The following is a 14821-nucleotide window of genomic DNA, read 5'->3' on the forward strand; positions in this document are numbered from 1 at the left end:
TCCTCCAGGTGGGAGATCTATCCTGAGGTGAAGACAGAGGATGACAGTGTCCCAAAGGGAGAGGGGGGGGATTTGAGGTCCCTTTCAGGAAGTTCCCCAAAAGCCAAAGTCCACCAAGGGGAGGATTGCAGGCTGGAAATGGTAGGCCAGGGAGCCTGGTGGCTGGAGGAAGCTACCAATTGTATACCATGTGAGAATGGGGGGGGAGGGTAGGGAAGTATTTCTGTGTGTTTCTGTGTGTGTGTGTGTTTTGTGTTGTCTTGTGTAAGTGGTCTGGGCTAGTTATTTCTGAGTTAGGGGACTCAGCTGAAGTGTTACACTGTGGGGGGCCAGGAGTTGAGCAGAGGAGTTTCGGAAGGTAAGAGGGAGAAAGAAGGAAGATCTGCATCTTCCTTCTGGAGCTTGGCCCCACTCCACTGACTGGCAGTAGCAATAGTTGGTGTACGGAGCTGGAGTGAGGAGGGGAAGGCTCTTAAAGAGAAAGCTGTGAGGGGGAGAGTTTAGAAATAAAAAGAGAATTTTAAGGGAGATGATTAAGAGTAAGAAGTTATCAGACAGATGATTTCTACTTTAACTCTAAACATGAGTTTAGCTGAAGGAGTGCCTTGACCAACTGTGGAGGAGTGGGGGGGGGGGGGGGGGCCACAGGAGACTTAGCCTTAAAGTGAAAGAGACAGGTGAGTGGTGTGTGGTTGGGAAAGGAAGAAAACAAAAACCAGGGGTTGGGAGACACAATGAAAGGAAATCATATTTGATGAATGCCTCTGCTCTGGCCATGTGGCCTCAAAGTGTTGACCCTCACTCTTATTTTTAAGAATATTTCTTAACTAGAATTTTGGGAATCACTCTTGAGGGTTTTAAAAGAGGGAAATTAGTGTTGTTACATTCTGATAAAATTTGTACAGAATGGGAGGAATAAAATAGCTTAAATTGTTAAATTGGTTTGGAATTTTAAACTCTATTGAAACCCTTTTGAGTTACAGGAAATTGGTATTCTGTTACTAATAGGAAAATATATATAATTATGTTATCAGGGATATTTACTGATTTCTTTTGGGAAAGAGAAATACTCTACTAAATTCTGTGATCTGATTTGGTTTTTTATATTTTAAATTTAATATTTATTTATTCTCATTTTGTACAAATAATACTTTTTATATACATTAATAAAATATTCTTGTTTAAGAGTAAACAAAATACCCCCTTCCCCCAAAATATAGACTCGCTTAAGCGATAAAGGGGAGAGAAAAAATTAAAATTAAAATTAAAAAATAATAGTAATAATTGTAGGTATGGCCAGGTGGTGCAGTGGACAAAGCACCAGCCCTGGAGCCAGGAGCAACCAAGCCCATATCTGGCCACCTACACCCAACAATCACCCAGCTGTGTGACATGCAAGCCACTCCAACCCTACTGCCCTGCAAAAACCAAAAAAAAAAGGAAAAAAAAGACACAAAATAAAATAAAATAGTAATAGTAGTAGGGGTGACCTGATGGCGGACAGAGCATTGGCCCTTGAGCCAGGAGCACACAGGTCCAAATCTGGCCTCAGACACCCAACAATCACCCTGTTATGCGGCCCCAGGCAGGCCACCCAGCCCCATTTGCCCTGCACCCCCCCAAAAAAATAATAATAATAAAAAATGTGCTTCAGTCTGTGTTCCAACACCACCAACTCTGTTGCAGGTGGATCACATTATTTATGATAAGTCCATCACAAAAGTTACTTCTATATTTTTCCACCATTGCCATTGCTGATTGCATCTCTCTCCTTTCGTATTTCTCCACTACCATGTACTATGTTTTCTCTCTCCTTTCACTCTGACTCTGCTGTAGGGTCGTTGAGTGGCACAGCAGACAGATCCATGGCCCTGGGGCCAAGAGGCCCTGAGACCCCATACCACCCCTTAGGCCCAGCATCCACCTGGCCCTATGGTCCCAGACAGGTCATCCAATCTCAGCCCCTTGCAAGAAGTAAAAAAGAAAATGTGTTATATCTGACCACTCTCACCCCATGGTCCATCCTCTCCTCCTTCATTCACATCCCCACCCCTTTCCCTGTTAACCCCCTCCTTCTTACTCCAGATGTCTATACTCCATTGAGTATGTATGCTGTTTCCTCTCCTAACCACCTCTGATGAGAGCAAAGATTCCCTCATTCCCCCTTGCCTTCCCCCCTTCCATATCATTGCAATAGCTCATTGGAATAAAGAAAAATATTATATGAAATATCTTGGCCTATTCCCCCCCCCCCCTTTTTCTTTCTCCCATTACATTTGCCTTTTTTCTATTGACTCCATTTTTACACCATATTTTATCTTCAAATTCATCTTTCTCCTGTGCTTCATCTATAAAATCTCCTTCTACCTGCTCTATTAACTGAGAAGGTTCATATGAGTATTATCAGTGTCATTTTTCTATACAGGAATACATGCAGTTCATCATCATTAAGTCCCTCATATTTTTCCCTTCTCCTCCAATCTCTATGCTTCACCTGAGTCCTGTATTTGAAGATCAAACCTTCTGTTCAGCTCTGGCCATTCCAACAGGAACATTTGATATTCCCCTGGTTCATTGAAAGTCCATTTTTTTCCCTAGAAGAGGACATTCAGTTTTGCTGGGTAGTTGATTCTCGGTTGCATTCTAAGGTCTTTTGCCTTCCGGTATATTATATTCCAAGCCCTACGAGCTTTTAATGTAGTTGCTGCTATGTCCTGTGTGATCCTGGCTGCAGCTCCACGATATTTGAATTATGTCCTTCTGGCCTCCTTGTAATATTTTCTCTTTGACTTGGGAGATCTGGAACTTGGATATAATATTCCTGGAGGTTGGTTTTTTTGGGATCTCTTTCTCAGGGGGATCAATGGATGCTTTCCATTTCTATTTTGCCCTCTGCTTCTAGGACATCAGGGCAATTTTCCTGTAGTAATTCTTTGAAAATGATGTCAAGGCTCTTTTCCTGATCATGACTTTCAGGTATTCCAATAATTTTTAAATTATGTTTCCTAAATCTGTTTTCCATATCAGTTGTTTTTCAATGAGATGTTTCACATTTTCTTCTAATTTTTCATTCTTTTGGTTTTAAAGTATTGAGTCCTGATTTCTTGTAAATTCAGCAATCTCCCTGAGTTCTATTCTTTGAAGGATTTGTTTTCCTCAGAGAGCTTTCTTATCTCTTTTTCTATCTGGCCAATTCTGCTTTTTAAAGCATTCTTCTCCTCAGTAACTTTTAGAACTGTTTTATTCATTTGACCTAAGCTGGTTTTTAGCATGCTATTTTCTTCAGCATTTTTTTTGGATTTCCTTGACTAAATGGCTGACTTCATTTTCATGTTTTTCCTGCATCTCTCTCCTTTCTTTTCCCAGTTTTTCTTCTAACTCCCTCATTTGATTTTCAAAGTCTTTTTTGAGCTCTGTCATAGCCTGAGCCCAATTTCTGTTTTTCTTGGAGTCTTTAAATGCAGGAGCTTGTGCTTCCTCATCTTCAGACTGAGTGTTTTGATCCTTCTTAGGCTCACAGGCAAAATATTTCTCAATGGTGTTCCTCTTTTTCTCTGCTTGCTCATTTTCCCAGCCTAAGCCTATTTTGGGGGTGCTTCCTGAGCTTTTGGGACACTCCTACAAGGATCTCAGTGTGTGAGGCTCTGTCCTCCCTCCTAGTATGTGAATGACCATAAGTGCCCCTCTCTGCCATGGGACTGAGGTGGGGGGGGGCTGCTGTTCTATTGGGGGGGGCTAGACTGTGATCAGGATCTGAATGTGGTCAGAACCCCAGAGTCCTGTTCCAGGGACAGAGCTTGTCAGTCTCCACTCCCCTCCCTAGGTTCAATGGGCTCATGCCCTGGGGGCTCCTGCTTACTGGTTCAACCTGCTTCTGTTTCCTGGATCTGGACTGCCTCAGCCATGCATATTTCTCCCTGTGTGCCCTGAGGGCTGAGCTTCACATGCTCAATCTGGCAGAGGTACCCCTCAAGTTATGCTAACCCAAGTTGTGCCTGGTGCTCCCCTGCGGTGTAGGTCAGGAAACTCCCGCACTGCTGTGAGCCATGGTTCCCAGTGCCCTGGGGCTGCCTCCAGGAGGCTGAAGTTCTTTTGCTCTGGCGGGCCACCCTTCTGGTGGTCCGCCCCTCCAACTCCGGGGAGAAGAGACTTTCTGCTCTTTTCCAGTTTACCTTGAGTAGGAGAACTGTCTCACTGGATCCCTCTGTGGGTTCTGGATCTTGAAAATTTAGTTAGAGTCCTTAGTTTGTAAGTTTTATGAGAGAGTGCCTAAGAGATGATCCTCTCTTGTCACCATCTTGGCTCTGCCCCCGATCTGATTTGTTTTTGATGTTAAATTGATATTGATAATACATTGTCAACAATATCACACAGTCTTTTTGTTGGTGAAAGAGGAAAGTTTGTAATAATTTTGTCTTAACACCATATTTATGGAAGGGAATATATATACATATATATGTGCATATATATATATATATGACTAAAAGTAAAATCTACTTAATATCTGTTATTTGAAACTAAGAAAATGTATTAAGTGCCTAGCATTTATCGCATAAATAGAAATTGCATTGGGGTTTTAAATGTCATTATTGAAATGAGAGCAAAAGGTTAAGATTGTTTTTATTTTTAAACCAAATGCTGGATATTCTTTGTACTAAGATGATTGTTAAATGTATATGTTCCTCATGTAGTGAGACAATTATGGAAGTTTATTGTGTTGAAGATGACAGTGAGTAAGGAAAAATGGAAATTGTAATAAGCTCTAGAATCTTATTGTCTTATGAAAATATGTTTTGTTCTGAGTAAAATGTTAAACAGTTTCTTTACCAGAAGATAAAGTCTCAATAAGTCCCCTGAGTTGGAGAGGATTTTTTGCAATGGATTCAGAAGATGCAGAGGGACATAGGATGTCTACAGGGGGAAGAGAAGTAAGAAGCAGAGACACTGAACAATTCATCTCCACTCTTTCATCAATGTGTACATTGTGTAGTCAGGGCCCTTTTGATACCTGTAGCTTCCCCTTGATCCTTTAAGCATGACACCCCTACTTATGGCCCTCTCCTTAAGGAAAGGAGGAGGAGAGGCAAAGTGAAGATGTGCTCCATTGAGAGAAAAGGAGGACGAGATTACGGGGTGGCTAGATTATATCTAATATTAATCTGTATATCCTATCTGAGGGAGAGTCCTATCTCTGATTAAGAAAACAGGGTATTAGTAATGGTAGGAGGAGAATCCAGCTGACAGAAATCATTGCCCAGTCTTTTGGTGTGACTGTTGGATTTGTGGTGGGTGCATAGCAGTTTAAGAATTGGCCCTGAGATTGGCCTAGATTCTCAGTTCCTGGTCAGAGGTGCACTATGGCCCAGAATTCTAGTCCAGAGGAAACACTAGTGGCATATGACTGAGTCAGTTCAGGTTGATTATTGTCTATACCAGTCCGGATAGGATATTTTCCTGGGCAGTAGCAAATGTCTGTGGGCTTATGTCTAGAACCATATTCTGGACTGCAATTTATAGAGATGGGTAGACTGATTCATGTGAGATGTAATGATAGTACCTGGATCCCTTTTCATGATGCATTATGGTCAAGAAAATTGTTATTACCACTGCATATACCCACCTGTCAAGGATTGGTCAGGGAGCTGTTATCTAGACTTATGGGCGTGCTATCTGGGCACAGGATGGGAGTTAGGGCTATTGGAACCCCAATTTATATCCTGATTAGATTCTAAGCTGTGGTGGAAACAATTACCAATTAGACAGGTAGGGCCCTGGACTTGCCAGCTGGCTAAACCATGCAAACAAGAGAGACAAGCTGTTAGTTGGAGGAGTTTGTGGTAAACTGAATCTATCAAATTGCTGCCTAAAGATAGATGACAACAGGCAACTAGTAAAAGAAATAAGCAGAGATATCAGAAAGTTGGCAAATCTGGAAAATAGGATGGGTCCATGCCTCATAATGAAGGAGTAAGATATTGATAGAAAAAGTCAGTTGTCATGTCAATAATAAGGATTATGATTTGAAGGAAGAATTACTAGGAAGGTGTGGAAAGCAAAATTGATAAAAAAGAAAAAAAGGAGGAAATTGTGGGGAAAGAATCAAGTGTTTGGCTCTCACAAGGGTGAGAAAGGGTATTGCCAGAGTCTCACAGATGTCTGTGAGGATAATACATTACAAATGCCAGGATGTCTGGTCTTTGTGGAAACTCAAGAGGTACCAACCTGTTTACAGGAAGGAGAGAGTTAGACAAAGGGAAAAGGTGAAATAATTTGCAGGGACTGAATGGTTTGAGATATTGTCCTTTGCACCTGGTCAAGGAGGTAGCTGTTCTTGCTCATTAGTATACTAAGTAGGGAGGAACAAAGCCTTTCAAAGTGCATATAACATGTAGCATTTCAGGATTTTGGGGCCACTTTCCCTTGAGAGAGATGTGCCATTTATTAAGATGTCTTAATTAAAAAAAACTATTTTAAACACTCTGGACTAAGTATTCATGAGCCATTTATAACATTTAGCAACTCTTTGTTTATAGATTGTACTGGCAAAGAATTAGAAATTGAGGGGATGTCAATTTGGGAATGGCTGAACAAATTGAATGTGATGGAGCATATTGTTCTGTAAGAACATTACATTTGTTAATATGCTTCAAGTTGAACATTTGTTCAGTTCATCAAACCAGAGCCAGACACATCTATGACCACAGACAAAAAAAAATGTTGAGACTAAATAGAACTTCCATTTATCCTGCAATGAATCTTGTATTGCCATTAGGATAATTAAAAAACTTTAAAATGTTTATTGTAATGGATACAAAGTTAATTTGTTGATAAGACAGGTAGGAAGTGAAAGAAATCAATTATAAGGTGTTTCCTTAGAGTTTTGGCATTTTTTTCTGGAAAAATTACATTTATACACTGAACTGTCACAACGCACATTAGAAGACTTAGTCTTTTTTTTTTTTTTTTAGGTTTTTGCAAGGCAAATGGGGTTCAGTGGCTTGCCCAAGGCCACACAGCTAGGTAATTATTAAATGTCTGAGACTGGATTTGAACCCAGGTACTCCTGACTCCAAGGCCGGTGCTTTATCCACTACGCCACTTAGCTGCCCCAAGACTTAGTCTTAAGAGAATAGGGAGGGGGCGGCTAGGTGGCACAGTGGATAAAGCACCGGCCCTGAGTCAGGAGTACCTGGGTTCCAATCCGGCCTCAGACACTTAATAATTACCTAGCTGTGTGGCCTTGGGCAAGCCACTGAACCCCATTGCCTTGCAAAAAACTAAAAAAAAACTTAAAAAAAAGAGAATAGGGAAACTTTTTCTAATTGAATAGGAGAATGAGATGTCTGAAAGATTCTCACAAGTTTTTTGATGAATAATCTCCACAATTTACAGATGATATGCCCACCAAGAAGGCATTCTTCTATTAATAAAATAGTTGACTTAAATGAAAGCTAAATGCAGTGCAAAATTAAATCCATGGCATTAGGTGATGTCAATTCTCTAAGAAATAATCTTTTTTAAAATGTTAATTTAATAACCACTATAACATCTCATGGAGCTTGTCAATTTTCCCAGCACCTCTCAGCAAGAATAGGGTAGCCTAGCATACATATTTGTATTTGTGGCCAAAATTCACAAACCTAAGAACATTTTTGTATTTGAACTTTTTTTTTGTAAGGTAAACGGGGTTCAGTGGCTTGCCCAAGGCCACACAGCTAGGTAATTATTAAGTGTCTGAGACCGGATTTGAACCCAGGTACTCCTGACTCCAGGGCCGGTGCTTTATCCACTATGCCACCTAGCCGCCCCTGTATTTGAACTCTTAAGAGATCCTGTGATGCAACTTTTTTTTGTTTGTTTTCTTTTTAGTTTTTCAAGGCAATGGATTAAGTGATGGAGGCCAGATGTGAACTCAGGTCCTCCTGACTCCAGAGCTGGTGTTCTATCCACTGCACCACCTAGCTGCCCCTATTCTGTGATGTGTGTTCATTCTCTTGGGCCTGTAAGACAATTATCTATGTCTGTGTTTTATATAAAGTGATCTACTCTTAAATAGTATACATATTGGACCATGCTGAAAATGTAACTGAATGATCAATTGTACATTGTAATTGTTTATTTAATGTAAACTCATTTTCAATATATTCTTGGTTGCTGCTCTTACCTGCCTGAAAAAGTATAATCAAAGAGTTATGTATTATGGATTATATGTTTGTAATTGGACAGGTTTCAGGAATAAAGAAATGTAAAATAAATTTTTCAAGTTAAAAAAAAAATTATGATCAAGTGGACTTCCAAAAAACCAGGAAAGATTTATATAAACTGATGCTGAGTGAATTGAGCAGAACCAAGAGAACACTGTACACCTTAACAACAACAATGTGAGATGATCAACTAGGATGGATTCAGTTCCTCTCAGCAGTTCAATGATCAAGGACAGTCCTAAAGGACTTGTAATAGAAAATGCCATTCATACTCAGAGAAAAAACTATGGAGTCTAAATGTAGAGTAAAGCATACTATGTTCACTTTTTAAACTTCTTTTATGTTTTAAGAAAAAAAAAATGCTGTCCCTTAGCTATTGAAAGGCTGCAGACCAGGACTAGCAAGCTGTTGTTCATGTTTTTCCTTTGTTTTAAAATAGCTTCTTCTAACTTTTTCCCTTCCCCAAGACAAACAGAGAAATACTCACCTTCCCTGATTGTTCACAGCATGGATATGAAAAGCTATCTTGTTGCTGTGGAAAAAATCAGGAGATCAGATCAGACAGAATGTCATGGGCATTCCTTCCCAGTTGCTGTGACCAAAGCAATTCTATCCTGATGAAATGCTGTCAAGCCACCTGTCCCCCAACTTGCTTACTCGCAAGGCCATTAAACATAACTAGAAGGGAAAGGCTTCTCCTTGAATCCTTGTCCTGCTGTAGGAAACCCTCCTCCAAGCATCTGCACAACACTTTCCAGTTGGTTTTTGTTCAGATGCCATCAATGACAAGTTGCCTACCAGGTGTCCTAAAAGTTCTTTCTTCTTCTAATTTTAGAATAAGGCCACTAGGCTCTATTCATTGTGTTTTCTTGTGCTCAGATTACTGCCCAGCAGAATGTAAACTGATGGGTAAGGACAATGTCTTTTTGGTTATCCCAATCTTCCCAAAGTGCTTTGCACATAATAGATCCATTTGTTCCAATAAATTAAAGTACATATAGGCCTGATATACAGACAAACTTCCTACCAAGTAGTGCTATCCAGAAGTAGGACCTGCCACCTCAGGAGATGGTGAATAAAGGTTGTCCCACTGGGCATGGGAATGCTGGAGAGGGAGGAATACCTCTGGTGATTCTGAGACACCAACCTGAAGGACCCCTACAGGGACTACAAGGACAAATGTGGAGGGGGTCATCTCTCAGTTATTGGCAGATCTTGGAGGAGGATATCCTCCTCTGCTTATTTTTCACTATTAAACCCATTTGTTTATTAAGTATAATTTTAGAATACAAGAAATCAAAAAACTCCTCCATGCTATTAGTCTCTCGCTCTGACTTGAAGATTAGACCTCAATTCTCCCTCATGTGAATGTAAAGACCTCAACTCTGACAAATCTTGTAGCATTACCAGAGCATTTACTAAATAGAATCCTGAACATGCTGCATGAGGAAAGGAAAAAAGATAAGACTCTTCTTAAAATGGGACCATATTCTCAAATTCTATGACAATCAGTGACTGCATACCGTAGAACAGGCTTCAGCTTCCTCATCCGAAATGTAGTTAGCACATTCCAAAGGGTCTTCTCTGCTGCTTCCTTTGACTGCAAGGCAAACACACATCCAAGGAATTAAATAATTTGACATATTGTGAATGCATTGAGACAAGAGGAGACTCCTTGTGAAGGTAAGTGAGGTTAAAATTGGGCCCAAATGAGTTATCTATGTTCACATCTAAATGCTTATGCCACTCTGGCTAACACCTAGCTAAGAAAAATATAGGTCTCCTTTCTTCAGGTTAAACTCTCCTGTCTGTATACAGTGACAATTCAAAGGGGGCATTTGGGTATCATACTACTGGAACCACTTTGGTAAGCAAGCAACAGCTTTGTTGGTATTGACTGGCTCTATGGAAACCCAATGGCAGGGGTTATAAACCAGCTTCAAGGGAAATTACTGAGATTATACAAAATTTACACTGTAGAACTTTATTTCTGTTCAGTCATTTTCAGTTGTATCTGAAAAATGACCCATTTGGGGTTTTCTTGGCGAAAATACTAGAGTGATTTTCTATTTTGTCCTGCAGTTCATTTTACAGATGAGGAAACTGGCAGGGGTAAATGACTTGCCAGGGTCACACAGCTAGTATTGAAGTTAGATGTGAACTCAAGAAGATGATTCTTCCTGATTCCAAACCCCTCACTCTACTCTACCCTAGAATACTAGCCATGGGCAAAACATGGCAAGAAATATTTGGCTCTATTTGGTGCCTTTATTTTATATTAGAAAGAAGTGTAGTTTTAAAACTAGGGAGGAAAACTCTGATTACTGATTAAAAAAAAACACGTCTAGCACTTTGGATAGCCCTCCTGGCACTTAGTGCTTCCACAGAAATCATTTTTCTCTCAGTGAACTCGGAAAACACTTAGGGAGAAGTTTTAGAGAGGTTCAGGGTACCCCCCCCACTCTAGATAATCTTTTTTTTGTTTGTTTTTGTTTTTGAAAGGCAACAGGGTTAAGTGACTTGCCCAAGGTCACACAGGTAATCATTAAGCATCTAAGGCAGGATTTGAACTCAGGTCCTCCTGACTCCAGGGCCAGTACTCTATCCACTGTGCCACCTAGCTGCTCAGTTGGTACTATCCACCACACCACCTCCACCAAGCTGCTCCTTCTAGCTCATCTTTAGAAAATTAACAATGTGGAAGAGAATCCTAAAAGTCCTCAAGGTTAAGGTGGAAGTATCAACAAATCAGTGATTAAAGATAAAGTCAGCCCCCTCCCCAATATGCAGATATGATACAGCTTTTCCATTATTTAACAACTTCTTTCAAAAAAGGCTTCACAGGTTGGGAAGCCTCTGGTCTGGGGTACAGGGTAGGGTAGGCCTCTAGCAAAAAGTCCTTCTCTCCATACTAAACCAGATCCAAGAATTCAATGGATTGGATTTGTAAATAGCAGAATATTACTAAAAATATGATTAGAGGATTCAAGCAACACCATTCATGGTGGAAGGGAAATTAAGATACTCTAATCTCTAGGTCTTCTACAATGAATTACAGAAACCCTCCCAAAAATAGTATATGGGAAAATGACATCATTCTAAAAGAATATCTTTTGTTTTCTTTAGTTTGGTTCTTATTAAAAATCTATTAAATATTTAAATGTTAAAATAAATGTTTAAAAACCTATCAGGATATCAAATGGTTTCAACATGACCATATGCTTTTAAGACAACTGCTAATTAGTTGGAACTAAAAAGACACAGCAAAGACAGTCTTGCAAAAGCAGCCACAAGGAAAGGGGCCAGACTTGATCACATGGGTAGGTATACAGCTCAAACCTAGAAATGATGCCATGTCAGGATCAGAATGGCTATGATTTCCATAAAGCCAGCTCTCCTAGAGCCAAGCTCACATCAGATAAGAGGGACAGTAGAGTCCAGGCAGTAAACAGGTCTTTATGAAGTTCTTGAAAGAAAATCAGTAAAGAATGCTAAGGGAAGAGGAAACACAGTAATCAAATTACCTTGATTATGCTTGAAGTTTTAGCATAGCATGCAATGCCAGCCAGAACAGCCTCAACAACAGCAGCATATATCTGGGACAAGTGCCTACTTAATAAACAAAGGAGATAGGTTAACTTTAGCATCACACAGTTCCATTAAGAACAGCATGCACACAAATTATGTAGTCCCAAAGAAGCAATTTGAAACATGATGGAGAAATTACAAAGGCCCAATTTGGTTGGCTTTGTGTCTCTCTTACACTATGAACTCCATCTGATCTATGTTTTGCTGCTGCTAAGCCATGTCAAAGACAAATGGCTCTCTGGGTTCTGTTCAGATGTCTACAAACACTTTCAGTGCCTGATCAAACTAAAAAAGATACCGACCTCTTTGAGAAATTTCATGATCACAGAGGTCAATTTATCCTAAGTGCTTTGAACTTTACAACAAGGATTTACTGAACTTTTTTTGTTTTTTTTGGTTTTTTTTAGGTTTTTGCAAGGCAAACAGGGTTAAGTGGCTTGCCCAAGGCCACACAGCTAGGTAATTATTAAGTGTCTGAAACTGGATTTGAACCCAGGTACTCCTGACTCCAGGGCTGGTGCTTTATCCACTACGTCACCTAGCCGCCCCCTTACTGAACTTCTTAGAAAGCTACATAACAGCCTTTCCCAAGGTCTCCTGACAACAAATCTTCAGGCCAATGAAGATGCTGACCAGTCCCCCGTTGCTAAAAAGTCATATAGAACAAGGGACGGTTACCCTAAGAGGAGACTTGGCTCAATCAATATGGGTTTTAGACTAAATATGAAGGCTTTACAAAGAGAAGTACAAACTAGTTGAACCTAGTTTGTCCAAGCAATCCTAATCTTATGATTACAAATCACTCTCTATTAAGGGCCACCAGTGGCCAGAGTAGGGTAAATTTCCAAAAGATTATAAATTTGGTTCATTTGGGGAGGTAGGGATAGAATACAAATGGAGACCCTTTACTGGATAGAGATGGAATGCATTTGAGCTGCTATACAGGATCTTAAATGATAGAGAATACAGTGTTTCCAAGAAGGAGCTAGCTTAAACTTAAAGACTGTTTTGCATGGCCAATGTAGAAATGTTTTTATATGTTTGTAAGAAGGGCTTTGTTTTTCTTTCATTCTTAATTGGAGAGGAGAGGAAGGGATTTTTGCTGATTGAAAAATATAAAAATTTTTAAAAGACTGTTCTGTACTATGGAGTTTAAAATGTGTTTGTAACGAAGTAGTTTTTCCCTGAAGAGGAGCAACTAAAAGCTAAGCTAAAAGAAATACTATAGTTAAGAAATTTCTGAATTCCATGGAGATTTGGCAGTTGTTATCCAATGCAATCAAGAAGACAAGGGTTTTTTCCCTTAACAAAATGAATATGATAAACTGAATATTTAAAGATGGTTCCCCCCCACCCCGCAAGAATGTCATTTCCTAGGTGCTGGCTTTCTCAGATACAGGCTTCTAGATCAAAGATCCCCAAGACAGATTCTTATTATGATGATATGATATCTCCTTACTCTTTTGTGGTCTCTTTTCTCAGATGAGGTATAGGATTGCTTCAGTCTAGATGAGCAGAGAAGGTAGAAAACATTCAAAGGTATCCTCAAAGTTCTCAGTTTAGCCAGATTTTGAACCTTTTCTAAACAGATGGCTATGTACAATCTAGGCCAGCATATGTGCAATAGATACTCCTGACAATCATCTTTCTCCAAACACCCAGAGAGCCCGGGAGTGGCCATGAAGATGCTGGCCACCTAGGATCAGTGGCAATTGAAAATGAATTAGCCCATATCCTGAACCTATCCACAAAAGAATGGGAGTAATGGCACCCTTAGGAAGAACTATGAGAGAAGATCAGTAGAAACAGAGAGTGATTTAATCAAGTCACATAAAAAGCATAAAAATGCTTCTAGGGGATTGAATATGAAGTTCAATAAGTTAAGCTTTTCTTTTTCAATTTTAAAAATTGTTACATGTTCATAGAATCCAAGTCTCCCAATTGCTAAGGGCACAGAATTCAAGTGTCTAGGGGTCTTTCCACTGCACCATACTCTAACTGATAAATACTAGTAATGCCACACAGGAATATTCAAACAAATTTTGCCCCTTCTTAGGAGGGTTCTAGAATTAATAATTAATTAATTCTGTTAATCTATACCTAAGGCAGTGTCTTATGGAGTGTGATTCTTTAGCACAATGCATCAAGGAATTTCCTCTTATGTGTCATATATAGAGAATGCTTCAGTACCAGGAACTATAAATAATAAAGGCAATGTCCTAATCCTAGGTCCCAGGTCCAAAAGAAAGCCTGCAGTGAGCTGTCTGCACCCAGGTACAGAATGAAAAGTGGTCCAAGACTATCTGTCTTAAGCTATTGGTGGCATTCAAGGGCTCCAAGAGAAAACTTAATGAGTCAGTCCTGCCAGGGTTGGAAAGGACAAATTCTAAAGATATTTATGGCTCCCCAAACCTTGAGAGTTTTGTTCCCCAGTGGGCATACCACCAATCTATTATGCAGGCAGAGATGATCAATTTTGTAGACATAAGACCTAAGGGGAGAACTAAACTCATATATTTCTCATGAAAAATATCAGCTCTTACTGACTTTAGAGACTTCAGCTCTAGATGAGAAAAGTACGAAGTCCACAGGATAAATATTTTTGGGAAAATAAACATATCAAAAACCAATGCATATCAATATTGCCAAACAAATACTGAAAAACAAAAGCATAAAGAGCAGTTTCAAAAAATGTCAGTTCAAGCCCTAGGAATGTCTGGATTGCCTGACACCACACATAATCTTATGTTATGCTCAACATTTGGTTCTAGGATATATATATATATACAAGCATTAAATGTAGAGTTTCACAAATGCTGGCCTCACACACATTTAGAGATCATCTCTATAGGGTCAATCTTGCTACAATTCCTCCCTATAACAGTCCTTTGTTCTCGAAGACAACCCAAATGACATCCCTATGGTAGAGTCAATATAGTGTGTCTGAATGTGACTGATGAGATCAATACAAGCTCAGAATGTACTACCCTAGGCTAGGAACAAATAGGCCATGTGAACATTTGGGGAGG

At 39.7% G+C, this 14821-nt stretch overlaps 1 protein-coding gene across 3 annotated transcripts in view; it reads right to left on the minus strand.

Moving 5' to 3' along the window:
• Positions 1-14821, minus strand: part of DNAAF9 (dynein axonemal assembly factor 9) — a 168810-nt gene that overhangs the window by 77987 nt on the left and 76002 nt on the right. For 2 of the 3 annotated variants that reach the window (XM_074230097.1, XM_074230099.1), the window contains 3 exons: positions 11729-11816; positions 9728-9804; positions 8692-8736 (listed from right to left, as the gene is read on the minus strand). In XM_074230097.1, coding sequence (XP_074086198.1) covers positions 8692-8736; positions 9728-9804; positions 11729-11816 — 210 coding nt within the window. The remainder of the gene's footprint in view (positions 1-8691; positions 8737-9727; positions 9805-11728; positions 11817-14821) is intronic. The other variant, XM_074230098.1, reaches the window with a different exon arrangement.

This window comes from Macrotis lagotis, chromosome 3, assembly GCF_037893015.1.
Source record: "Macrotis lagotis isolate mMagLag1 chromosome 3, bilby.v1.9.chrom.fasta, whole genome shotgun sequence".
NCBI classification, from domain to species: Eukaryota; Metazoa; Chordata; class Mammalia; order Peramelemorphia; family Peramelidae; genus Macrotis; species Macrotis lagotis.